Raw genomic sequence first — 27,591 nt, forward strand, 5'->3', positions numbered from 1 at the left:
ACCTCGAACCATTTTCTTCAGTCCCGACGAATTCGAGGTATCCGAAGTTGACTGTATATGTTGTAAAACAAATAAGCATTGTGTACATTTATGATGGAGGACTTACATGTATGTCAAAATATGTTTTTATTTATTTCATTTTATTTATTTACTTATCAATTTATTATTTGTTGTATTTTTGTTGTATTTTTCTTTTATGGGGGGAGGGGGGTGTTAAATACAATGTACCTTCAATAAAGTTACCCCATAAAGGGTCTCCAGAAAGACCCATGGGATGTTTTATTGCACCAAGCATTCTTGAAAGAAGAAAAATACAACGTAGGTGTCACAGAAGTATTTTGACAGTCTGGTTGTTAAGTATTGTTAGTAAGTACATGCATCACCACTTTTTGTATGCCTGATGGTATGGCCTGTATTGTCTGTCCATTAGCAAAATGTTGTGAAGATAACGCATTTATTGTTCGGTAAAATTCATGCATTCTTGCATAGATGGATCATATTGAAGTGTAGTTGTGTGTAAAGGCGAGATAACTTAGGTAGGTCAAAGGTCATGGATGTGGTATGCCTGAAAATACACATTTCTCAAGATAACCAAGTATTGTTCAAGATACAATTACAATACAATACAATACAAAATACACAACACTCGTTGAATTAGCAACTGTAAGAGAGAGCTTTTTAGTTTCATCCATGTTTTAGATTTGAAGTACGATTCAGCTCGTACAGTGGAACCCTGTTATAACAAGTATTGAGGGACTATGAAAATTAGAATTACCTTGTTTTATGAACTATCTCATTATAATACCTGGGTAGAAAAATAAATGTAAAAAGTTTGCTCTAATTTCTGTTGATATTTTAGCCATTCAAAAACTCATATTTGAACATTTGGTTAAATGTTCCTCACTAAAACGGTATTTGTATCCAGTATCATAAAACATTTCTACATGTATGTTGGTTGAATGTTGATACCTTTGAATCATCTCATAGAAGAATTCAAGCTTACTTCATCCATTGTGAGATGAATAAATGTAGAAGTACTACACAGCATTACATGGAAGGTGTTCTCTTGATAATTTTAGCCAAATTCTACACAAGTTGTTTGTGTATATGTGTGTGTGAGGGTGTGTGTGTGTGTTGTGTGTATGTGTGTGTGTGTTCTGAATTAGTAAGAAAATCGCTATTTGGGTATTTTCATAATTACGGGGTCTAATTTATAAAATTGGAGTCTGTTACATCTGACAACCGCATGTTTTTGTTGCTTAGAGTACAGATACAGAGAGCTGAGAAAGATTGTAAAAGGATTCTGTAAATGATATTACATCCTCATGTTTAGAATCACTTTGAAATCTCTCTGTACTATTTGCATCTGTACTCGGCACCACAGAAACATGTGGGTGTCAAATGAATCAGGGCAAGAAACATTTCAAGGGAAGGAGATGGGTTGCTATGTAAAACAACAAAAAAAAATTGTCACTCAAGAATACTTGTCACTGCATTGCATCACTTACATTTATTGTTTGATCATATCTAAATGTGTAACATGTGAGAAAGCCATTACATAACTATAAATAATGCTCCACAAATCTACATTTCATGGTCAGCAACTTTCACCTCATTTTGAAAGAGCAGGGAACATACCGACACTGGGGAAAAAAGTACAATGTACAAGCATTTCATGAGAACACAAAACTTGTCATTTCCCCACTTCAAAATGTCATAGGAAAATAGGAAATGGATATGAATAGAAACAAGCTACATTAGTGGCAAAAATATGATTTACAGCTTCATGACCTATCACTCTCATTAGGCATTTCCCTTCTCTATTTACAATTTATGCACGTTCAGTCTACCGGTGTATGCTCTGCTTCAGTAGCATAAACATACTAGTATTGAATTATGATTACAACAGATTAGGACAAGATAAATACTATGTATAATAACCACATGCAGGAGATGTAAATCAAAGCTACAAGAAAAGAAACAAATGCGGCACTATATTTGAACACATTAAAATTTGTATCACTGCAATACTCTCAAACTCAATAGTTTGTTCTAAAGATAGATAGTAAGATACTAAGTAAAACAGAATACATGACAAGCATCCAGAGTCTTGTAGAAATGGTTTCTGAACTTGACTTCTGGATTCTACTCAGAGGTGTAGCCATGGGTAATACAGTGCAACATACAAGAAATAATCCCAATCCCAGTCCCTCAAATGTCACACTTGAAGATCCAAGAAACAAATTTTATATGTCCTCGAATCCCCTGTACACCTCGGATGGATAAGAGTAGGGGATGGTTGTGACGGCACATGAAGGAAGGCGAACACGAACCCTCCTGCCCAGAAAACCCCAACACCACTGAGCCAGCTGGCTGTATGCAATGTGCCTTGATCGCCTGCAAAAAAAAAAAAAAAAGAGAGGAAATACAAGAAAGACAAGGGGGTTAGCAAGCATGTTAATACACTTGCATATTATGTCAATAAGCCGATTCGCAATCTCGGCGCGCATTGCATTGTGGGTTTATGTCAAAGGTCATTGGAGATAAACAAACTTATAATAATCGTAGTCTGCACTTGAATCGTACGTGTGTACAGTGACGATTAGAATTCAGAAATGAGTATTTAACTATTTATCGAAAATGGAGGCAAATGGGACGGAAAATGAACGTCAGCTAACCTTGGAAGAAATCAAATTTTGGAAAGTGGACGCTTTAAAGGATTTTCTTCGCATAAGAGGACTAAAAACGACGGGTTTGAAAGCGGAGCTGCAAGCGTTAGTCTACAGCGCAGTGCGATTTGGATACAGTGTGAAACCAAGCGAAGTTGAAGAAGAACGATCGCGGTCAAAACAGTATGCAGAATTGTTGTTCATAAACGGAAAACAAATTCCAGATCCTTTGGCGGACCTGAAAGATGACTGGTTGCCAGAAAAAGAAGGAGTGAAGTTTTGGCCACCCGTTAGTTATTTTGAAATAGCCGAGTGGTTGTTAAGCGAGGCGCCCTGCCCCAGTGAAGCAAGTAAGATGGAACGGAAATCGCGTGGTACTAGACCAAAAACGTTGCAAGAAAGATTACTCTCAGACTACAAAGAGGGAAAGGCCTTCTCTTACTTCAACAGCAAGTGGCTCCACGAAATATTCTACCACCCAATTTCAGCGGAAAGTGAAGTTTCTGTGTTGAAAGCACAATGTACTCCCTCATTGGCAGTAAAAAACATACCTCACAGCGTGTGGGTTGCCATTGACAAGTCCTCCGGAAAAATCTACAGTGCCTACTGTAGTTGCTTTGCTGGGTAAGAATCACACAAATCATGCAATGATGTTGTTGCCAGATAAACTTGCATTTAGACTCTAGTAAATTGCTGAATAATAGTTAATACGAAGGTAGACTATATTGTTTGGGACTAGGTGACTTAGGTCTAGATGTATGTGCCGTACAAATGGGCATCTAAATGAACCGTTTGCTTTAAAAACCCAAAATACTTACCTTGTCTCTTCTTGCGTCCAGTTGTGGAAAATTTAGGTTTTGATGAGCGCACTGTATTTTTTTCTCCTATCCAATTGAATTAGCAACTTACACACACTCCTGCAAACACCATGTAACTCTATGGCCAACACAAATTTCAGCACTGCCCTCTATCTGACAGATTGATTTATTTAATTTGGGAGGGGGGGGGGGGGGTCCGCCAGTGCTAATCCCTCTAGAGTCGAGATCTACTGTAGTATATTTTAATAAAATATGAACAAGATCAGTGATCAGCATGATGTGAAGCACATCATCAAGATATAGAGTCTACATGATGTAACATGGATCCAATTGAAGGAGTGGGATGAAAAAAAGGATATTTTATCATCTAGGGTGTACAGGACAATATTTTCCACAAGTTCGATAATGTTTATTTCTGTCTCCAACTATAGAAACTGCATGACACGTAAATTTGCACAGCTCATACCAATGGCTCCCCGACTGGGTAAGAGTAGGATGATACCTCCGTTTTTAAGTTTAAAACTACTATTATATTGTTGTCTATATGTTAATTACATTATAATTTGTATTCTACTTTCTACAGTCTGGGATCTTCATGCAACCATGTTGCTGCACTGGTTTTCAAGTTGGATCATGCCTTCATGACTGGAGTGTCGCAAAATCGACATCTACCATGCACATCGAAAGTCTGCAGTTGGAATGTGTACAGTGGGGGTGCAGCTGCAGTTCTTCATGGCAAGCCAGTGTGTGAGATGCAGTGGGTGAAACCAAGCTATGGAAACAAAAGTAAGCATACTTTACTTCCTATTTTCAATACCCCCCCCCCCTTTTTTTTCTTTTTTTTTTAAATCATTATATTAATTCATCCATGGATTATGAGTAATGGTTAGGAGGGATGGAATATTTCCCGATCAGAATCTTATTTCCCACCTAATTGTCCGGGAAATATAAATTTCTCCCATTGACTTTCTATTGTTTGGACAGGGTTCGGGAAATATGACCAAAAGTGGAAAATATGCCAGTGCCTGATGCCTGATGGTTAGCATGATCAAGAATTGATTTAGACCCCAAATTTATGATAAAGGAGAGGAGTAATAGAAGGTAACTTTTTTGTTTAGAATTGAATTATCTTTCTCCCTCGATAAATAGGCCAATATTTTGTTATTGTACATGTATATTAAAGGCATAGTTTAACAGTTTCTAGATTTAAAAAATCTGAGCTGCATGGTCCTACATGCTATCAGAGTATGTGATGGGGTGTAAAAATGCACCTGTGAAAAAATTAGGCTTCAATGTTATTATTTAGTGCTTCAAAAGAGTGAAAACCTAAAAGATCACCCCATAGACTACAGTACTGGAGTTATTATAGCTAGCGATAATAACTACAACTTTCATAGATATCTTGATAATGACTGGTTTTCTTTCATTATGTTTGCATTCTTGGCTGTTTTTTCATCCATCTGAACATGATAAGAGAGGTCAGGCTACACAGTTTTAGAATTTTTTAAATCGATCAGTTACGATGTTAAACAGTGGCTTTAAGCCGTGTGTTTTATCAAAAGAATTGGAAAACAAAAAACTACAATAAAGTATGAATCTAGGATGTAAATTTTTACTACTTGTTTAATAACTTCTGATATTTAATGAACTTTAAAAAAAGTATATTTAGGTTGAAAGGCCTCTGAAGGAAATTATCAATTATTATTTATTATGTATTTTGGGGTTCAATGTTGATTCCATTTTTTTTCCTCTAATACAGGGAAACGCAAACAGCCAGTCAACACAGCAGTAAAGAGGTTATTCAACCCAATGGGAAGCAAGGCAATACCACCAGCAAGACAACTTGCGAATGCCATGTACCCAACTTGTGAGAGATCAACAGTATTTAAGTATTTACAGGATGAAGAAAGCCACAATGTGTCACCATCTGTGAACTACTCTCCTGAAGTAGACTTCAATCTGGGACAAGAGGTAGAAGTTGAAACAAAGAATTCAGTCGATCCCGACTGTCTGACAACTTTAGGTGGCAGGTATGAGACTGTAGAGTCGTTCCTGAATGGTTTGCCTACGTATACACAGGAGGAAGTTAATGTCGTGGAAGAACATACAAGAGGCCAAGCAGAAAATATACAGTGGGCAAAATTTCGTGCAGGAATGATAACAGCATCTAACTTGAAATCAGCCATTACAAGGCAAGCTACACTCGATGATCCATGTTCTTCCAAAAGTCAGGACACAAAACCTATCATAGACAGACTGATGGGTCGTTCTACTATTGATCGAAATTTACCGAATCTGAAGTATGGACGGATAATGGAGCCAATCGCAAGGAATGCATATGAAACAATCCAAAAAGAAAATGGCCACCAAAGTGTACAGGTAAAGGAGTGTGGTCTATTCGTCCATCCAATCAAGGTGTTTCTTGGAGCTTCACCTGATGGATTGGTTTCTTGTAAGTGCTGTGATGAGCCTGGAGTCCTAGAGATAAAGTGTCCTCGGACCATTGCCTTTGAGGAACCAACAGCTGAGAATCTCGACTATCTCACCATGGTAGATGGAGAAACAAAACTGAAAAACAATCACCAGTACTATTATCAAGTTCAGTGCCAAATGGGGATCACTGGACGCACGTGGTGTGACTTCTTTGTATACACCCAATCAGGATTCCATCTAGAGCGCATTTTTTTTAATAGAGAAATGTGGAACAAAGCGATGGATGTGGCCGAGAAATTCTTCTGCCAACACATTGCCCCTGAACTTGTCAGTAAAAGCCATGAACCGTAGCATAGTGTGTGCAGCAACTGTATTGAATATTGACAGTACTATGAATGGAATATAACTTAAAATATCTAGAAAATATTTATCATTCACACTACCTTTTACCCCTTAACTCTTTATGCGTTACTTTAAGATTACTTAAAGAGTGATATCCAAGAAAATGAACTTAAATACTTTTCTGAGCACATTAACCCTCTCAGTACCAGACCTTGCAAACTCCATTGACTTTATACTAGACATCTACATGCCTATGGTCATGAGAGGGTTAATAGTGCATTGAATTGGTCCCCCAACAGACCCAGCACCTTGGGAGAAAGGTATTGATTTTTTCGATTGTTCATTCCCAGAACAATGAGCAGTACTTCCTGCCTTTGAATTTCATGACAATTGTGCAAAATTGCGAACGTAACGCATAAAGGGTTAATGGCAGACAGAGACATTTGCAGCCTAAAATGTGAGATTTCTTCGGTTATTTATGTCTTTCACATAAAGCAGTTATCAATCTAGAACCTTGAATTAGTACTTTGTAATATTTTGTCTAAGCTAGTTCAAGGGGACATGACAAAGTCTCATCATTTTAAATTTTATCTGGTTAAAATGTATATTGCGATATCAGGCGACACTAGTTGATTAGTTTTCATACTTTACAAATACTGTATTGTATTAAAGGTATGATTCTAAGATTTCACACACATTTTGAGAAGAGTTAACATTTATTCATGCAAAGTTTTGTGACTTTTCAAGGTGTATGAACATATCAGGTTTTAGGCTGCAAATGTCTCTATCTTTAAGATATTTTTGCTAGTATCATTAATTTTCTGATTTTATTCATAGATGAAATAAAAAGATACGTGAACTTGAAATATCGAGGTAATTTTATTGGTCGTAAGCATATTGTGAGTTTGCACTGTTCAAGGAAACAAAAATCGTCATTGCTATACCTGCTACTACATGTACATGTACTTACATACATGTACATCACTGGGAAATACCTGTGCCTTGCCTAAATGACTGCATACAGATTCACACTCTTTTCTCATAGATTATTAATATCAAAATGCAATTATGCTTGCCATTTTTTATGCTTCAAGAGTTATTCACAATGACCCTGATGAGAACGATGTATTTGCTTTAATATGGAATTTAATAGACGCTAGTCTGAGATATGGAATTTAAGAGATGCTACTCCGAATCTTCACACAACTCGAATAATCGTATAAGTCAAAGAAAAATTCTGGTTCAGATAGGTGTAAACCAGTATTGATTTTATTGTGTAAAGCAACATTTGTGAAAGGATTTTTTTCTTGTTCATTTGTATTCAATTTCAGCGAGGTTGACTGCACGTATTCGTGTACTGTTCTACCTCTCCCCCCCCCCCACCTCCCCCTTTTCTCACTTTTTTTTAGTGCTCTCTCAATCTCTCTCATGCATTCTTCACCCTCTCAACCCTTTCACTCTATTACTGCAGGCAGCTACTTATGACTTTAAAAGATAACTTGTGTAAGTACAGCACATAAGAATTTGAAGACTCAAATACAGGTGCATATTCATTACATGCATCTTTCTCTTTTAATGACATGGCCATAAAAAAAAAAACATCTTTCAAATAGTTCTTTACATTCAAATTCATCATTCATGTAACCATTTTTAAAGGGAATTACTCAAAATGTGCAAGCACAAGTGATGGTGGGATAAACGTGACAAAACAAGTAGACTGGGAAAATCATGAGTGATCTATGAGGTTACATGTACATGTAATTTCTCTGCATTCTTGATAGCTGTTTCAATACAATGTCAGTATTACACCTACATGTACATGTAGGTAAATGTACGTGTATTCTTCATTCTTAATTTATTTCCATCCAGTATCAGTACTAGACCTGTGTGCTCCCTAGATATAATTAAAGCAACAAACTTTAATGTACAAGACTAGTAGCCTGTAACAAATTTTAAAGCCTTTAAAATGATGGTAAAGGTTATCAGGTTTTTCATCAAATTGTAACTAAAGCCCACCGCATACTATTGCCAAGATTCACCGGTCTTAAGACCAGAAGTGTGACGTCACAACCTTGTCAGTCTCCAGTCTTAAGACTCGGTCTTAAGACCAGTCTTAAGGATTTGACATGTCAAATTTTTTAAGACTGGCCATTGACCCACTGTGCAGAAAATGTATGCAATTTCATGGTTACTTCATGGCTGAAGACCATCGTGTAGTGTGCAGCGGGCATTAAGGTTATGTGTTTTACTAAATTTTATCGGGTGTACTTATGTATACAGAAAAAGATCTACCTCCTCAATGTCTGAGCTTCAATGCATTGAAGACTGGCTCACTTCTAATAAAACAAAACACCTGAACATGTAACTGAATTACATTTTGTTTCATTTGTATAAATTTCTGTACAGACTCTCAGTAGTCATGGAATCACAAGATACATACATGTATTACCAAGTGTGGACCTAGAGCCAAAGATTATAATCATTATACTGACATATAATGTACAATTAAGCCCCCCTCTTTCCCGTAGAACCGCGCCTGAATATTACAATAATTTTCAAACAAGTGTTCAGCATTACTCCCACGTGCCGAAGATTGTGACTTGGCCTTGAACCAGAACAGCCTGGTGGGTAAGTTCCTGCCCTGCATGCAGTAGATGGCAGGTTTGAATCCCACTTCCAGTTTTTTTTTTGTGACTTGGTGACTTGCGATATTCATTATAGATCGAACATGCGACCTTCACCACATGAGAGTAATGCCGAAATTTGTTTAACAAATTACAGTTCACTCCTATTAAAGCTTCTTTATTTACTATACAGGGAGGCCCAGAAAAAAAACGGCCTAACCTATTTTCCACGGATTGTTTTTGCAATGAATGGTATCAGTGGATAAGGTAACATCTGATTAGAAAAGTGACACCAAGATGAGCAAATTTGGTTGAGTACTTTTCATTTTCTAGCACATTTTGTCAGGTAATGTCGAGCCCTAAAAATTTTCTCGTCGGCTAACCCTAAACTGAAAATAGTGGATATTTGAGCGTACCACAGTTGTTTAGGGTAATCTGATTCAGTTGATAAATTGTATTGACTAGAGACTACTCATAAGAATTGATCAACTTGATCTGATTACTCTTTCTAGCTGTGGTACGCCCGGATTTCCACCATTTTCAGTTCAGGGGTAGCCGACAAGAGAACAATTCTAAGGCGTGACTTTGCCCCACACAATGTACTATTAAATGAAAACTGCTGAACCAAATTTTCTGATCTTGGTGTCATTTTTCTCAGAAGACGTTACCTCATCCACTGATACCATTCATTGCAAAAACAATCCGTGGGAAATAGGTTAGGCCATTTTTTCTGGGCCACCCTGTATAACAATTGGTCAAAGTTAAATGATAAACACATTAGAAACCATTTAGCACCTAAAAGCAATGTTAGGTGCATTACATCAACAGCACCTAAGACAATGTGAGATGAAATTTAGAATGGATTGAGCATTGATTCTATTACACAAGCCAGGATTTGGAATGAGTGGGGGCACAAAGAGCAAATATAAAATTGGCACAAAATGACAATTAGATTTAGCTATATTAGTGTACACATTCAATGTTTTGGTGAATTCAAAAATGTTTTACTTGATCTACAGAAAGTGCTGGATTTTGTCCCAAAACACAATTAAACCTACTAGTACTTGCAATCATTTTGTACGACATATTTTCATTTATAATTATGACAAATGGCAAAATATCACTATACATGTAGTACATACAATACCTATATGGGAACAATTCAACATTTCCAAAGTTTTCGGTATTTTCTTTTGAAAATGATTTAACAAAGCATTAAAATTATTCACCCAGCACCACAAAATAGCACATTTATAAAAAAATTTGATTTCATTCAATTTTTGCAATTTACCATAACTATCTTGTGGCTTAAAATTACAGAGGGAGCGCGCATCAACTTTGTCCCCTGCCTGGATCCACCACTGTGTTGTTTTGCTGTCTCTTTCAAAGCACGAGAGGGGGGAAAAGGATATGAAAGAAAATATTTTCGAAGAAATACTTTGTAGTATATGTAATTTTTTTTTTTTTTAAGTACAAAAGCAGGAAGACATCACTTTGAAGAATTGAAACTTTACTCTGTTTTGGATATATATGTACATCTTTTCCATTACAATTTTTTTTCAGTTATTTGACCTCACAAAAATATTTTGAATCATAGTCATGACATAAAACTACCACAAAAGTTTGTAGTCCACCTGAACATCACTTAATAAGATCTGGTTGCAGATTAACTAGAGCTGCACATACAATCAATATATCATCTGCGCTGGGTACAAGTGTGAGAGGCATTGTGTTGTTTAAGATTTTAAAATCTTTCAAACGATTAATTGCTCTCTCCACATGAATTCTAAGATTGGCAATAACTTTTGTCTTTTGCACTTTACTCCTTGTCATCTGACGCTTGCCTTGTGCAGCTGGTGGTATTTCAAGCGTAGCATGGTGCAAGAGTAATTCTTCCTGTATTGGAAATCCCCTATCGGCCATTACAACATCATTTGGGTCTAGGAGGCTTAGAAACCCACTTTCTCTGAAGATTGCAACATCAGATGCTCTTCCTCCGTAGGCTTTTGACAAGAAGGAAATATGCCCATTTGGCGTGATCCCAACTAATACTTTAATGGTATTATGTTTCTTATAATCTGACCAAGTTGATGCCTGCAGGTCAAGTGATCGTGGCCTCTCAATGAATATTTCCGTGCAGTCAATTATGGATCTAATGTTCCGGCAGTGCTTCCTAAATTGTATGGGCATATTAAGAGAGATGGATGATCTGTTTGGCCACACAATCAGAGGTTTTAGGGTCATTGCAAGGAACCTTAACCAAGTTGTAATTATCTGGGAGCATGTGCTGGATACAATTCCAAACAGCAATGCTAGAAACTGGACAGTCAAGTCTAATCGAAGACGCATCAGAACAAGTAGAAATTCATCCTTGAGTTGCAATTTTCTCCTTGGACCAGATTTCTTTGGGGTACCCTTGAATGGACGGCCTTTCCTGCTACATTTAGCACTCTTCCAGTAGCTCATTGTCTTTGCATGAGGCTCTACAAATTTGTACATGTCCTCAAATGCTTGTTTGGAGCTGATACCTGTACAATGGTTAACATCTTTGTCAGTACGTATGTTCTCTGCACATATAAGTTTCTTTCTGCAGCTCTTTGGTCCTTTGTTTTCAGTTTGTCTTGAAATTAATTTGTGTTGTAACTCCTTGACTCTGTGTTCAAGAGAAATAATTTTTGCCTGTTTTTGGATGCAGCCTACACAATCACAACTAGGCTTGCAATCACACTTGTAAGTGTACCTGTGATCCTGTTCAACCTTCACTGAAGCAGCCATGCCAATAGATGGACTTGGTGTTGAAGATGTAGTGGGAGTACGGCAAACTCTTTTCCTAGATTTGGTTGGCTCTTCACGATCTCTTGGTGGTGCACGCTTTGGTGCTATTTGCGGTGAAAATTTGTATCCAAGATGAAGTACAGGATCAGGATGCGCCAAGGTTGGTTTCCCATCCGGGAAATGTTTCGAACACACTCTATCATGAGGTTTGTTTATCCAGTTTTTACCAGTTGATTGATCCTTTTGGTTCATAAGCTTATTCCATCGCCTTCTGCCATCTTGATCTTGCTTCTCAGTGGGAAATGGGAAGAGATGAAATGGAGGATCACAATCACAACACCCTAGTCCATTGAAAGTTTGATGCTTGGAGCATTTTCCCTGCTTCCACTTATCCAGCTGATAAGATCCATTGCTACAGCCGACAACTGCACACAGCTTCATGGTGATTCGAGCTGAAGTGGAAGAAAAGGAAACAAAATAATTTACGATACTATCTATCCAAACCATCTTTATGTGTAAAAACTAAAATGTGCTGGCTCTACTGCCCAGCACACAAAAGTAGGCATAATTAATCATCTTCTAGGCCCAACTGAATTAATGCATAGCTAGTTGGGCATTGAACATGAAAGAAATATAACGATACACAAAAAATATATAGCAATATAGACCAATTAACATGTAAGGATTTTCGATAGTTACACCGGAAAGGGTTCTGTCAATTAAAAAAAAAAAATGAAGGAAGCAAAGACCAAAAAGTAGGTTGCATAAAGAAACAGTGCACAGTACCATGCCGGTGCTTGTCAAATCCACCACCACCATCCTGCGGAGAAGTTAGAACAATTGGAATTGTGAACCAAATCGACTGCTCCCCGCAGAATGGGGGAATCAGGCACTGTGCATGGTTATGCAATATTACTTGCAAGCCTCTTTCATGCTCTGACGCTTACATAGATCTGATGACTCACTCTCCACAAATGTAAACAAGATGCTAAGACATACACGCACACCGTACACAATATTAAACATAACAACTTTACACTCACACCTTCAACATCTTTCTCACAGTGACAAAAAAAAATGTGCTCTCTCATCCAAAGACTCCCATTTAATTAAGGCTTTACAATAACATGTCATACTCATACTATAGGCTTAGTTTACACGTAGATCTATAGTCTTCTCTAGACCACTTCTACAAGTACAAGGTCAAATTACAAGTAATATGACCTTATACGGGCACGAACGTAAAATACAGTGGCATTTGTTTGAGTGCACACTCGTGTACAAAAATCCCAAAACCGTACGGGATCATTTTGGTGACTATGGAATTAAAGTAGGTATAATTTTTTTTTCTTTTAACATTTGGATGTTACTGTTAGCTTATGTTTTCAGCACTTTCTGGATGTTTGATATTGATGTAAACTAACAATGAATTTGAATTTGCAAAAAGTAATTTAAAAGAGTAAATATTTGAAGCAAATATTCATGAAGAAAAGGTGGTGTCATTTACCATTACTGGGTATAGTAAGTGCTCTATGAGTGCTCTAGACCTAACAGTATACATAACAATCAAATCGACAGAATTCAGAATTCAAACATAAGAGTATTTTTGTCAAAAATCCAATTAATGCAATCTCAAACATCAGTTCCTGGCCTGTACGTAACCATGAATAAATATTGCACCTGAAAACATATTCAACATTAGGCCTATTGCCATTTATAGAAGTTAGAACCTCATTCTTAACAACACTAACAGTCCCATCCATTATCTTTAATATGTGATGTTTTGTCTGAAAGCCACGTTATCCGGCCTACCTAGTACCTGTCCTAGCCTGGACCTAGCCCCGGGGACCGCGCCGCTTCGTGCGACGGCTGTCGCAGTTAGCCTGGACCTAGTCTAAAACTGACTATGATTGAAGATCGTCTAAAATCTCACAACGCAAAAAAAAATAAAATAAAAAAAAAATACATGATTCATTAATATAGGAATATATAGATAAACAGATTATCAAAGGCCTAGAGTCAAGATTCACAGAATGTCGGCAAAAATTACCGTTCGTTGGTCCGCCAACATCCACAATGCATTATTTCCTTCACGAATCACCTGTCGATTCGATCGCCCGGCCCGAGCCAGCCGCGCACGCATTGACTGTTACGTTATTATACTTTTAGTTAATTTATCTCCAAACCCGATTTTCTCGCGCATGCGCAGTTACAACTGCGAAAAGGCTTATACTTGAATGCATAGGCATAGAATTGTTTCCCCCCCCCCCTTTTGATTTGTTCATGAATACATTATTCTCTTTAAACATCACAGGATTTGATGTCATAGCATTGTACATGTAATTACCGAAAAGGCCCGAGGCTATAACATAGCTACTGTAGACAGAGAAGATCCCCCCCCCAAAAAAAAAAAAAAAAACAAGAAAAAAAAAACCCCAATAATAATAATAATAAAAATGAACAGGTCCTACGGAGGACCATGGAACCATGAAAATTACTTTGTTATACTATGGTACAAAAACACAAATTTTCATATAAAGAGCTGGGACCTGCAAAATGTTTAGATACATGTAACACACTGTATTAGCACTGTTATTTTTTTTTTCCAACTAAATGAAGTTCCACTGTACAACCTTATAACATGGTTTATGAATTATACTCTTACTTATCAGCAGTTATTTGCTATGAAAAATGTAACTAAAAGTGTTCATTGTTGTTTCGAACTACTTCCAATTTGGTGACATGTCAATAACATTTTTTATTTTACTGATGATACATAACTTTGTTATAGTGTAAACCATTCTCACAAATTTGATAAACTTCTAAAGTTCAATGGCGTGCATGTAGTAGCACATTTGCACTAGTATAGGTACTCACTCATTCTCATTTACATCCTTCCGGTGGTGACCCTCATACTGCTGTACATACTGAAAATACGCTGTCTCCAGTACCCACTTGTCTAGACATACTGGCTGGAATCCTGGGTGCTCCGTGATGCAATTCAGGTCCTCCTCACCGTCAGTGTAGTCATTCATCTTCCTCACCAGTACAGGAATTCTTTGCAGCATATGGACTCCCTCACTGACTGCATTGGGATACACCCACAACTGCATGAACACCTGTATTATCAAAATAGAAAGCATGAATATAAAGTGATGCTAAAAGAGGTTGTTTATATGTAGTTACTTCTGCAACAGTGAATTGTCTGCACACATTAATACATGAAATAGCCATGCAAGCATGTACAGTGTACATACATGCAGCATACATGTACTACAGTTACATCCAACATTGCTGGGCTGCCATCTAGAAGTTGAGATGACCTCTGCAAGATGTTGTGTTATACACGCAAAATATCTACAAAATGAGTCTATCACTATACATATACCAGAGGCGTCTCCCATAAAAACGCCCCATTGTTTGTGAACGTTGGCTTGCCACCCCATGGCAATGCTCACCTGCTATATGCACATGTACATTGTACTGAACTAAGTTTGTGGTAATCATCCACTTTAGTGGAATGTATATTTTTTGGTTGCCTGGCTTATTTCAGTTGAGGGTTTATTCCCTTCAAGTTTACCCAAGAGCTAAGGCTAAATATAGCAAGCAAATACAATGTATATCCCACTAAAGTGAAGGATTGCCATAATCTCTATGCAGTAAATAGCAGTTATTGGCACTATCATAAAATATAGTAGCTTTGTCACTCCAATGCTGTGTATTTTCTGCTGTAGTGGCAATATTTATACATGATCTAGTGATTTGGAGACTCTACTTCATACTTTTACGAGAAGATAATCATAAAAGTTACTTAGGAAGAAATTACAGCTATATGGCTATAGCGTAGCCGTAGGTCTATCACAAGTACATGTACCTGGTAGACCTCTACTAGTGATAGGCCTAGGGAACTGTTCTTCTTTGTGTCACCAGCAGCCCACTTCCGAAGCTTCTTTCACTTTTGTTCTGAATAATATCTCACTTTATACTATAAAGTATAATGTACAAAATAAGACTTCGGTAACTGATGTTAGGCCCTACCGGCTATGTTGTCCTTTTTCAAAACATAATTTCAAACTTTCAAAGTATATGTAACAAACGTTAGACTATGGATCAACAAATGAGCATAATACATTTGAAACTATGACTGGTAATGAGAAGTACAAGTTAACTTTAATTTACCAGTTTATTTCCCAGTCTCACTGTACTGCTCCTGCAGCAGCAGGCGCAGGTGCGTCGCCGTCAAGATCAGCGGCACGAGCTTCAGCATCTTCCCCGAGCCCGCCCGGAGGAGCGTCCACCGACTCGGCCTAAGCCTGACATGGGCCTCCACCTCTGCAAGCGGCTCAAACAAATAGATCTAGGGCCGCTGGCTCGTCTCCACTGTCGTCATCTGATTCCTCCATCTCAGATTCGGGTTCAGACCACCAAATCCGACTCAAGCCCCAGATCCATTGTCAAGAAGCAGCGTTTTCTCAAATTTTCAGAGCTACAAATTCAGTCCGAACGCAGACGCTAACACTTAACTTCACTGTAACACGTTAGTAGATGACAACAACGCCAGTCGCGCTAGTCAGTCGTATATTGATCAATCTATTGTGTACGCAAGACAATGCTCGTGTTAGCAAGTGCCCGAGTATTAGAGCGGAGAAATAAAACGCCTGTATTGACGTCTACGTATGCAACACATTTTCGCACTACAGCTTCGGGAAGAATAAAATAACGTTGACTATAAATAAGATAAACTGGGTAAAATATGGGCCCAAATCAAATTACATCGCATGTGTATGTAGAGTAATGTTCAAATTCCTTAAACATGGGCTTTTCCCCTCAGTTTACAATTACAATACTTCATAATCGTGCTTTCAAAAGAGGGCAAAATTATCGCTCACACGTATTTCTTTAACACGCAGTGCAAGGCAGATATGCGAGCTCCTTCGAAGGCGAGCTGGCTGGTATATTCTGGTTGTGACGTATACACACATCTGTCAATCACCCGCCGCTGAGCCGGATTTTTTTAGGGGCGTTCCCGATAGTCTTGGGTTTTGGCATTTTTTCGTGAAAATGAATCATATTTGTGAAAATCCAACGACGGATTCGAACTCAGACGTACACAATACGTGTAATTAGCCTTTGTTTGCATGTTAAAATAGTATATCTTTAAGGTTCATAAGATGCTACAAAAGACAATGCCTATAGGTAAAAATGCAAGCACCTCTGCACATACCACATTTATATCAGACAAAAACTCACACCACATCAACTTTTACATCCATCTTGCAACACAACGCAATATCTGATACACAGGTTCAAGTACCCATTACACTGCACACAGTATCCATAACTCCATACACAGTACCTTGGTACCCATAACACCACACACAGTACCCATAACACCATACACAGTACCCATAACATCACATACAGTACCCATAACACCACACACAGTACCCATAACACCATACACAGTACCCGTAACATCACATACAGTACCCATAACTCCATACACAGTACCCATAACACCACACACAGTACCCATAACACCATACACAGTACCCGTAACATCATATGTGACCCGCGACAACGGTTTCAGGCAAAAGTCGCAAGAGGAAATTCCCTCCTAGGCGGGGTACAAAGATTTTGACCATTATTTTTATCGATTTTGGTTTTTTGCAGAAATTGAATCTTTGATATGTTTACTACCTCTACACCAAATTTCGGAGCATAAGACAAAGTTTTTCCTATCGAAAATGGAATTTTAAACACCCTATGTTGGATCGCACTCGTCAGCTTCGATGTTCTTTCGAACGCCGCGCCAATATGCCCAGTGTTGCTACGGAGCGGCGTCTCGCGTGCGATTGGCTAGTGCGTCGCATACATTTACATAGTTCGGCTTTCGGAGATACGTCTTGCAGCGTGTCGGAAATGTTTTGTCCACGCGTGCGTGCTCCATTGTTATTGCTACAATAGACACCTGTACGTTCGCTCTCGTGTATGCTCTTCGTTTGGCTTTCTATCAGAGCGTTTCTACCGCGTTTTCGACAACGGAAATGAAACAAAAAGTGAACACAACACTAAACAGCACTGACTTTCAATGTGAAAACAAATACGATAGAGAACATTGTTTCGACGCATCAGAGTCGCAAATCGTGCAACATGTGATCGGAAACTCACTTGATTTTCATGCTTGTAGTACGACAACAGGTTGATTCAGAAAAACAGAAGAGAGGAAAGGAGCGGTCATAACTGACCAGTATTAAAATACGCTGTAGGGCCTAATAAACATTAAAATTGAACCAAATTAAGTAGAGTCGTGTTTGTTACTTTCTTTCTTTATCGCACAATGCAACACATGCGAGACTTGAAAACAAAACAAAGGGTCTCAAATAATGAAATTTACAGGACAAATCAACCGCAATGATAATGTGATTTGTAAAGATGTGTATACGAATGCGCCACCCGTTCCTGTGACATGAACACACAGGCATAGCGTGTGGAGGCCATTCGGTAATACGTGCACATTCACACGTAATCAGCAAGCTTGCAATTATCATATCCGCCATCTTGAAAGACGTTGTGTACGTACTGGTAAACCACAGAGAGTTCTGTGTGGTAAACCAACCCGAGCGAAACGCATTGTGTATTCGGCTCCATACGCTGAGTTCTGAGGAAGGTGCCCGGGAAATTTGACTCTCTCAGTGAGCCAATCAGAAGCCGCTGTGGTTGCTAGAGGCGGAGCTTAATCTCGATTGGCACCATCGTACGGATGGGTGATTCTCAACTCGCATCGCCGGTCGGCATTGTCTTCGAGCAAGAGGTGAATCTTCAAAGCCCGTTTTCTCGCAATTTTGTCAGGCTAACAAATCAAAAAGTGCACTATATTTCGCTTTATTTGACCACTTACGGTGCCGGAGAATGCAAGTGTTTTATATCATTGTAAAGCTTAGGAAATGGGCAATGTGATTCAATTAAAAAATGCATTTTCAAAATTCCCGACTTTTGCCTGAAACCGTTGTCGCCGGTCACATATACAGTACCCATAACTCCATACACAGTACCCATAACATCACATACAGTACCCATAACTTCATACACAGTACCCATAACATCACACACAGTACCCATAACACCATACACAGTACCCATAACACCACACACAACACAGAACTCTGCCATGAGACACACTGACCTCCACCGCCTTGCCATTGAGGTCCGACCCCGTGCTGGCCGCCGTGGGCGAGGTGTTTGGCACCTTGCTGGTGTTGGTCTCCGTCAGCTGGATGCGCTCCTCCGGGATGCCCAGCGTCCTGGAGGCCACCTGGATGATCTTGGTGTGGAGGCCCTGGCCCATCTCAATACCCCCGTGGGTGACCAGTACTGAGCCATCAGTGTAGATGTGAACAAGGGCTCCAGCCTGGTAAAACAAACCATTGCCCATCGTCAGCAGACTAAACCACGCACTGTCATATTACATTGTCTCTGTAATATTACACTGACCGGTAATGCAACATATTGGTGGAGATTAAATCAATATGGACTGGCCTTGAGGGGGATATGACATTTATTGCCTGAACTAGAATTGTGTTGCCCGAGTCGAAGACAAGGACAATACAATTCGTGTGAGGGCAATTAATGTCATATCCCCCCAAAAGTAGCAAGTTCATATAATTATTATTACCAATTGAAGGCATCTTGAGCAGAAATACAAATAGATAAGAATTATGGTATGTTACAAAGACATCTCATGGCTTGCATGAACAATTCATACTGTTCTATTAGAATGGGGGAGGGCATACATTCATTGTAATGTTAGCAGCAAAGGTGAAGGATACATCTTGTATGAGAGTTTCCCTCACCTGATTAAGCATAGCCAGAGTGAAAGAAATTCCAAACTTTGTCGGCGTTATGGCAAGTCCTCGCTTCTTCCATCTGTTCTCACTGGAATTTCAAGAAAGCAAATTTTAGAATTTCGCTGAATCTGCATTTCCAATCAGAGGTAATGTATGATCAGAGCAAATACATGTAATGCTGGCCAATCAATGTATTCAACTAAAACGTTTGTACAGTGGGGCACAGGAGGGTGAAATGAGATGCTAACGCCTCTGCATCATTACTTTTCTATAAACATAAGAAATATACATCTTTTTTTTTCAACCTCTATCAATCCCACACAAGGCTATGATCCTGCTAAAATTTCCTTCCCGCCAAATAAAAACTCTTTTCAAAATTGTTTTTTACTTAGGACAGTCCATCAACAAGAAGCTCCTAATATCTAAAACATCCCTGTAAAAACACGAACACAGATCTCCCAACCTTTCTGACTGAAAAATAGGGATGATTTGGCTGCAAAGTAGGAAAGAAAGAGCAGTTGCGATATGAGTGTGTAGAAAATTATCCAGGAAAATGGGAAACTCCTGTTGAAACGAGAGCTGGGAAAGGTCAAAATTCAGATTCTTTCCTCCAAATTCAGTATGGTTGAGAGGTCTGCAAACAAAACAAAAAAAAAACACCAAAGAGTTCCAAGGAGCTCCCAACCTGTTGAAGAGGTCCACGTTCCTCCTCCTGGTCTGATAGTTGCTCTTCTGCAGACACTCCTCCCAGCAGCGCTGGAGATTGGGACCAGTTATCGTCTGATTGCACGGGGTGATGTCTCCATCACGGTACATGTTCAGCTCCCGCACCTGTTGCCATGCAAACCGCATCAGTCACATTAACCCACCCACTCTTGAGTTGATCACTTGTGTTCAGTTTAGAATATTTGCTGTCTGTGTTTTTTTTTTCATTATTACAATACATTTGGAATATATGTACAAATAATTTGACATGAAATTATATGGTAACGACACATCAATTTGGTGACTTTAATACATCCACAAACACATTTTCAATAATTGATGTAGCTTATAGCAATATAAAGAGAATTTATGTTGAAACTAGAAATGTCGCTAAGGCGACTGGTATGCCTCCGCCATAATGCACGATTCTCCGAATAGGTCCATAGTACATGTGGACAATGTGTGATTACATTTTCACAAAATTGGCAAAATATCAAAATGACAAGTTTGTCACAAATGTGTTGAATGTTCAATTTCCTTGACCTAGGTTTAATTGGATGAAAAGGAGAGCATGTATTTGGGGATTTAAGGACTTTAACTTGACTTTGACCCATTCATAAGTTTATGCATTGAGTAATTTTCAAGGTATGGAGAAAAAGTGCAATTTCTGTATTGAAAAGTACATTGTTACCATTTTCATCTGGCCTTTGACCCTAAAATTCATAGGATAATCACTGTCGGGCAGAACATGCATAAATATGTAGTAAGTTTCAAGATAACTTGAGCCACTTCAGAGATATGGAGGAAAAAGTTAGTTCAGCACTTTCCCTTGATCTTTGACCTTTTGACATTTGAGGCAAAAAAAAAAGAAAAAAAATAGAAAGTTTCCAGAGAATCTCTATTAGGTTATACATGCATACACCAAGTGTAAAAAAAAAAATAATCCTGCTGGCACTGCATAAATATGAGGGAAATAGTAAATTTTTGAAGTGTTGCCCTTGACCTCTGTTCCCTGACCTTTGAACCCATAAACCCTAAATTCTCTAGATAATCACTGCCAGTCAGTACATGTATATATACTATGTTCCATGAAGATACCTTGAAGAATTTCCAAGGTACGGAGAAAAAAGTGAAGTTTTTATATTTTCACTCGACCTTTTCACCTTTGACCTTTGACCTCATGACCCCAAACTTTCACCAGAGAATCTTAATTGGGTAATACATGTATACACTAAGTTTCAAGAAAATATCTTCAGGCATTGCTTAGATATGGTGGAAATAGTGAAATTTTACATATTTGACCTCAACCATTTGACCTTTGATCTTGAGCATGTGCACCCAAAAGTTGATAGGCACAACTTCACCCCCTAATACACATACATGCCAAGTTTCATTAGGATACCTCAAAAGATTTCTTAGTTACGCTGTCCACAAAATTCATTACGGACGGACGGAAGGACGGATGGACGGATGGAAGGACGGATGGACGAACGGAAGGAAGGATGGACGGACGGATGGACGGACAACCCGAAAACATAATGCCTCCGGCACCACTTCGTGGCGGAGGCATAAAAACAGTCAAGGAGTATAGAGCATTATTTCTTCAGTCCCCCCCCCCCCCCCCTTCCATGCAACACTGAAGTTTGGGGAAGCTAAGGGGGCAGCCTGACCCCATACAGCGGGATCCGGACTTGTACACGCAAAAACTTTCAGTTCATGCTTACAGGTATCGACCAACCTTTTGTTGCGAGATGCCACACTTGTGGGCAATATCCGTCATAAAGGTCTCGCAGATGATCATGGCTTGGGGACCACCGAAGCCTCGGAATGCTGTGTTGGACGGGAGGTTGGTCTTGCACAGCCGGCCTTGGATACGAGTGACGGGGAATCTGTATGTGTTGTCGACGTGTGAGACTGCCCTCTCCAATACCTGGAAGAGAAGAAAAAGAAGACAGTGAATTATAATCACAAATCACCCACTGGCATTAGCTCCCTGAAAGATTGTATGTGTGACAAGGAGTTACATTCTACACATGCATTGTACTGCAGTAAATACTGGCTGCATTGATATTCTTTACATAAATATATCATCAATATTGTTTGTTCAGGATAAATCTAAAGTCTCATACGTTTAACTGGCAATACCATATTTCTGCTTGTGTTTAGTTTAGGGAGAGTCTCGTACAGTGTGTATTTTTTCTTTCTTTCTTTTTCTTTTGGCGGGGTAGAGGAGGATTGGGAAGCAGACTTCATGCCAAGGCATTCTGCCTTCTGGTTGCATTTGCTCAACCAACTTCATTATACATCTTTCCACATGGTTTGAAAGTTTGTAATAAAGCATCTTTGCGTATTTCATGATAATAATAGTCATGACATGTCGGAGTAGTTGTGATGGTGTATGAAAAGAAGGAAACAATAAACAAGGAACAAGAAGTTTAAACAGCTATGAATAGCATTACATACTGTCCCTATATCAAAAACTTTGTGAAAGTTTTGGCATGGCCCACATAATGCAAGGAAGTGCATATATTTCACTTGAATCTTGTCATCACCAAATGCCTTACAAACCAAGAGAATCTAAACCAGTGCTGTACAATGAAACTTAAATTATACAGGGATGTAAAGATGAAATCCATCGATCTTCCTATTAATGTGATTCAGGGAGGACGTACAGCTGCAGACAGATCATGGCTGAAGCCGGCGTTGGCGTAGAGATCGATGTCCAAGGCCGTCAGGATGCCTTCGGTGGTGAAGCCAACTTTGTATCGTCCAAGGAAAGGGTTCCTACCTCCTGTACAGGCCATGTCTTCATCCCGATCCAGCATGAATCGGACGGGACGATTCAACCTTGGAGAGGAGAAGTGAAAGTTGTACATCAAATACTTCAATATCTCATAACATACCTTTGGTACATGTTACAATTTTGCCTTCTGGAGAATATTGAAATCAAACACACATATGAGCATTCATTCAGAGTTCCATGACAACAAATATATGAAATGCAACAGTTTAGTAGTTTGAGATGAACTCAAACAAGGAATTTTTTATATTTGTTATATTTGTTATTTTCATTTTATTCTTCTAATGTGAATTGATAAACCACATGGTTACTATCAATTATCATTCAAAGCCATGATAAAGATTCTCAAGCAATACAGGAATAAGTTCACTTCAACCACAATGCACACCACAGCTTTACGATACAGCTGCTTGCATGGCATGCAACATTACATGTAAAATCATACCTCAAGTATTCTCCTTGTCACATACAAATGTGAGAAATATGTAAGAAATTAGCTGCACTGAGGGGCTTGGAGATTCTCGTATGCCACTCAATCCACACAATGCATATCTGTTTAAGAAAAGATTTTTTTTTCTTTGTTCTTGCTATCATACATCCAAACAAGCATGATGGGATGTTTCAAAATCTTCAAATTCCACAAAACAACCTTCAAGTTGCTCTGTATTGCCCCATTTAGACATGAGTGTCCATTAAAATCAAGAGGTGAGACTGCCTACTTGCATGCTGCCACCGCACAAATGGCACCCAGCATGGAACTGCGACTCTCCTTGCCACCAAATCCTCCTCCAATACGCTTTGTCCGACAGACGATCCGATTAAACGGAACCCCTAGTGCGACGGATGTAATTTTCTGTCAAGAAAAAAAATATATGTGCTCATGATAAAAGTTCATTAAACCACATGAATGCGCTTTCCTGTGTTTTCACTCACAGTATCAACTTTGCAGAAAGAATGCTTTGTTGTGTTAACTCAGAACATCAATGGCTTGCTCAGACAGGAAAATTTTACAGCTTGAATATATCAAATTCAATTCAAGGAGAAGAACTCAAAGGAAATTTTCAGAGGTTTTGACCCCTGACCCCTAATTTTTAGAGAATAGCAGCCCATCAAAATTTGCTGGAGCATGTCATCCCACCATGCAAAACATTTTCCTTGCATCAAAGCTGAGAGAATTTTGGTGGCTGTTTGTCATGCTTGGAATAAGAATGAGGACTTGTGATATTTTACTGCAATAAATTCATCATCTTAACAAAATAATTGGTTGGTTGCATAGACAGGAGCAACTATAATCAAACACACACAAAGAGATGGACCTAAAACAGAGTCTGCAGAACTGACAACATGGAGACACAGAAAAAGCATACCAGAATTTCCATTCCTGTGGTGTCAAGTCAAAAAGAAATGCCACAAAAATTTATACTCATGCATTCATTTGTTGTTGTGTTTTGTTTGTTGTTTTTTTTTTTAATTTGGATGATGTTCACTGAAATTTTGCCTTAAAATAATGTGTAAATTTGCAATGCTTGAAATGGCTGGTCTAAAAATTGAAATGAATACAAATTATCCTGTATGGGTTAGAATTGAGCATCAGTGTCTCTCACAGTCAAACTACCCCATCTAATTTCTATCCCCTCCCCCACCTCTTCCTCCCTCCACCATCCTGCCTCCCCTTACCTGGCACTCTGTGGGATGTTGTGTGGAGGAGAAGATCTCCACCTCTCCATCGTCTTCCCGCGGGATGGCGAAGGCGCACTGCGTCTCCAGGTAGAAGTGCTCCTGACCCCCGACCTTCATCTCCCCCTCGATCACGTGATCGGACTTCTCCAGCGCCTCCTGGATGTCGCCCTTCTGGGTGCCCCTCGTGGCGGAGTGGAACGACTGTTTGGCGATGGCATCCTTCGTGGGGTTCAAGCATGAAATCAAGAAGAATCGAGTGAGGAATTAAAAGAGAGCAATGGTTAAAGATCACACTCTTGGTGGCAATACCCCCATTTCTACTTTTTTAGACAGAGAGGTAAAAAAATTGCAAAAGACAAGTACTGTATACATCATACAATTGTCAGATTTTCATTTTTTGTGAATGTAGCCATGCAGGTACTATTCACAGATTTATGAACACACAAAAATATTAACTCTGATTTTGACAAGCATACATCTCTTTGTCCACTGCTGTACTCTAAGATCGCAAATTACCCACTCGCAAGGAATGTTTGGAAGTCCCAATTTATGCAAAATCAGACTCACTTAATATATGTTGAATACAGTAATGCATCTGGCACCATCTCAGATGGAGAAAGAAAAGAGAAAACATCATGGGGTGTTCATGATGATCCCCTTCATCACCTGTGCTGTGGTCACACTGTGACCATTACAGTACCGGTATATAATTCACTGTACACCAAGCAATTCAAATTGAGTCGAGACTGCAGAACTTATCACGGTGCATATGTACTGATTGACTATTCAAATACCAGCATGGCATAACAAACACACACACACACATATAACATAGTTAACATATAGTGATTTTCTTGACTGTCCATCTTATTTCTACTCAGTCATGTCATAATTATGTTAGTATTATCCAGGACGGAATACATGTACAGGCAGGGGGTGGGGGAGGGCAGAGGACCAGGGAAGGAAGGGAATTGGTGGGGACAGTGGGCTGACCTCAATGGTGATGATTGCATCCAGGTCTTCGTACTGGACCACCACCAGCTTGGCTGCCCTCTGGGCTAGGACCTGGCTCTCAGCAACGACTGCTGCAATGGGCTGCCCAACATGGTGAACCTGCACAAACAGAGCAAACAGAGCAAACAGAGCAAACACAAACAAAAAAATATTGACTGAAAACAATTTCAAAATCATCAATTTCAAATTTTTGGTGGCCCGAGAGAAAAATTTGGTGGCCCGGAAAAAAAAAAAAAAAAACCATGGAAAAAAAAAAATTAGAAGTCTGTTTTTTTAATGAGTCACACACTCACTGCATGCATTTATGCATTTCCGGCACAAAAAGTTACAAATTTATTGACATACAGTGTACTTTTCAAAAAATTTTGGTGGCCCAAGGCAGGCCACCAAATGTACCCTTTTTTGAAATTTGGTGGCCCGACTTTCATTTTTGGTGGCCCCGGGCCACCGGGCCACCGTTAGTGTCAAGCCCTGGTTTTGCACCAGCTTCTGGTTGCGCAAAATGCACGAAAATGTCCACTTTTACAGTATTTACTTTGACAGGACTGATCTACATTAAATTTTGTACAAACATTCTTTAAGGTAATATTTGAATCATCATGAAGTTGTTTTCTGCAGTAAGTGATGCGCAAGCTTTTTACAATACCTCTGACGTCGGTAGGAGCTCCTCGTCATGAAAGACAGCACCAACATGGTTGGAGCCAGGGATGTCTTTGGCCAAGACGATATCGTGGACACCCTCCAGCGACAAGGCACTGGTGGTGTCAATAGATCTATAACGCAAGAGATCAACAGGATTAAAGAGTCTGTGCTTTGTCTGGTGCCTGCCATTCAACAACTGTATGAGAGTGAACAGCCAACTGCATGTACATCTATACAGTGCCTATTAAAAAAAAAAACAAGGAAAAGTAGAAATTACGCGGTGCGTAATATATGTGCCATCACAAAAAGCAAATGGAATCGAAATCGGGTTAGAAATGGTGAAGGAGTAGCATTTTGTAGCCAATGTACAATATAGGTAAAAAATCAAGGTCAAAGGTAAAAGAAGTCAAAGGTCAAAATTCTGTGTAGAAGTTTTGAAGCCCTCACCTAGTGCCATCACATAGAGCAAACGGAAGCGAAATTGGGTTAGAAATGGCGAAGGAGTAGCATTTGGTAGCAAAATGTACAATACAGGTCAAAAATCAAGGTCAGAGGTCAAAGAAGTCAAAGGTCAAAATTCTGTATACAAGTTTTGAAGCCCTCACCTAGTGCCATCACTTAAAGCAAACGGAATTGCAATCGGGTTAGAAGTGGCAAAGGAGTAGCATTTTGTAGCAAAATGTACAATATAGGTCAAAAACAAGGTCAAAGGTCAAAGAAGTCAAAGGTCAAAATTCTGTGTAGAAGTTTTGAAGCCCTCACCTAGTGCCATCACATAAAGCAAACGGAATCGAAATCGGGTTAGAAATGGCGAAGGAGTAGCATTTTGTAGGCAATGTAAAATATAGGTCAAAAATCAAGGTCAAAGGTCAAAGAAGTCAAAGGTCAAAATTCTGTGTAGATGTTTTGAAGCCCTCACCTAGTGCCATCATATAAAGCAAACGGAATCAAAATCGGGTTAGAAATGGCGAAGGAGTAGCATTTTGAAGCAAAATGTACAATATAGTTCAAAGGTCCAGGTCAAAGGTCACAACTGAAATTCTGTATAAAAGTTTCAAAGCTCCCATGTAGTGCTATCATATAAAGCAAACAGAATCAAAATCGGGTTAGAAATGGCGAAGGAGTAGCATTTTGAACATTTTGATCACACACGGACGCACAGACGGACGGACAGACGGACAGACGGACACACACACGTACGGAGCCCGTTTCATAGTCCCCTGCTCGAACTCGTTTGGCGGG

The 27,591-nt window shown here is 39.1% G+C and overlaps 3 protein-coding genes and 1 long non-coding RNA gene across 4 annotated transcripts in view; 1 reads left to right on the plus strand and 3 right to left on the minus strand.

Moving 5' to 3' along the window:
* Nucleotides 1-1,493: 1,493 nt before the first annotated feature.
* LOC140235056 (uncharacterized) lies at nt 1,494-16,174 on the minus strand. The gene is made up of 3 exons (XR_011901664.1): nt 15,841-16,174; nt 14,539-14,780; nt 1,494-2,397 (listed from the first exon to the last, which is right to left on the minus strand). It is a non-coding gene; the product is annotated as an uncharacterized lncRNA (long non-coding RNA).
* Nucleotides 2,549-6,726, plus strand: LOC140235047 (uncharacterized). The gene is made up of 3 exons (XM_072315087.1): nt 2,549-3,293; nt 4,071-4,273; nt 5,247-6,726. Exons 1-3 carry the CDS (start codon nt 2,641-2,643, stop codon nt 6,269-6,271), a joined length of 1,881 nt encoding a protein of 626 aa, XP_072171188.1. The 5' UTR covers nt 2,549-2,640; the 3' UTR covers nt 6,272-6,726.
* Nucleotides 10,528-13,868, minus strand: LOC140235026 (uncharacterized). The gene is made up of 2 exons (XM_072315068.1): nt 13,712-13,868; nt 10,528-12,113 (listed from the first exon to the last, which is right to left on the minus strand). Exon 2 carries the CDS (start codon nt 12,100-12,102, stop codon nt 10,528-10,530), a length of 1,575 nt encoding a protein of 524 aa, XP_072171169.1. The 5' UTR covers nt 12,103-12,113; nt 13,712-13,868.
* Nucleotides 16,175-16,907: 733 nt separating the features above from the next.
* LOC140226338 (xanthine dehydrogenase/oxidase-like) overlaps nt 16,908-27,591 on the minus strand; it is a 69,961-nt gene continuing 59,277 nt past the window's right edge. The window contains exons 19-28 of the mRNA XM_072306859.1: nt 26,354-26,480; nt 25,687-25,806; nt 24,691-24,912; nt 23,733-23,866; nt 22,886-23,060; nt 21,952-22,143; nt 20,194-20,339; nt 19,515-19,596; nt 18,848-19,072; nt 16,908-16,934 (exon numbers count right to left, since the gene is read on the minus strand). Of these exons, the coding sequence (XP_072162960.1) occupies nt 16,908-16,934; nt 18,848-19,072; nt 19,515-19,596; nt 20,194-20,339; nt 21,952-22,143; nt 22,886-23,060; nt 23,733-23,866; nt 24,691-24,912; nt 25,687-25,806; nt 26,354-26,480 (1,450 nt within the window). The remainder of the gene's footprint in view (nt 16,935-18,847; nt 19,073-19,514; nt 19,597-20,193; nt 20,340-21,951; nt 22,144-22,885; nt 23,061-23,732; nt 23,867-24,690; nt 24,913-25,686; nt 25,807-26,353; nt 26,481-27,591) is intronic.

This window comes from Diadema setosum, chromosome 1 (assembly GCF_964275005.1).
Source record: "Diadema setosum chromosome 1, eeDiaSeto1, whole genome shotgun sequence".
Taxonomy (NCBI): Eukaryota; Metazoa; Echinodermata; class Echinoidea; order Diadematoida; family Diadematidae; genus Diadema; species Diadema setosum.

Coding starts and splice junctions, on each gene's coding strand:
- LOC140235047 (XM_072315087.1), top strand. CDS start 2,641: ATGGAGGCAAATGGGACGGAAAATGAACGTCAGCTAACCTTGGAAGAA. Junction 3,294..4,070: donor TACTGTAGTTGCTTTGCTGG/GTAAGAATCACA, acceptor TACTTTCTACAG/TCTGGGATCTTCATGCAACC. Junction 4,274..5,246: donor ACCAAGCTATGGAAACAAAA/GTAAGCATACTT, acceptor CCTCTAATACAG/GGAAACGCAAACAGCCAGTC.
- LOC140235026 (XM_072315068.1), bottom strand. CDS start 12,102: ATGAAGCTGTGTGCAGTTGTCGGCTGTAGCAATGGATCTTATCAGCTG.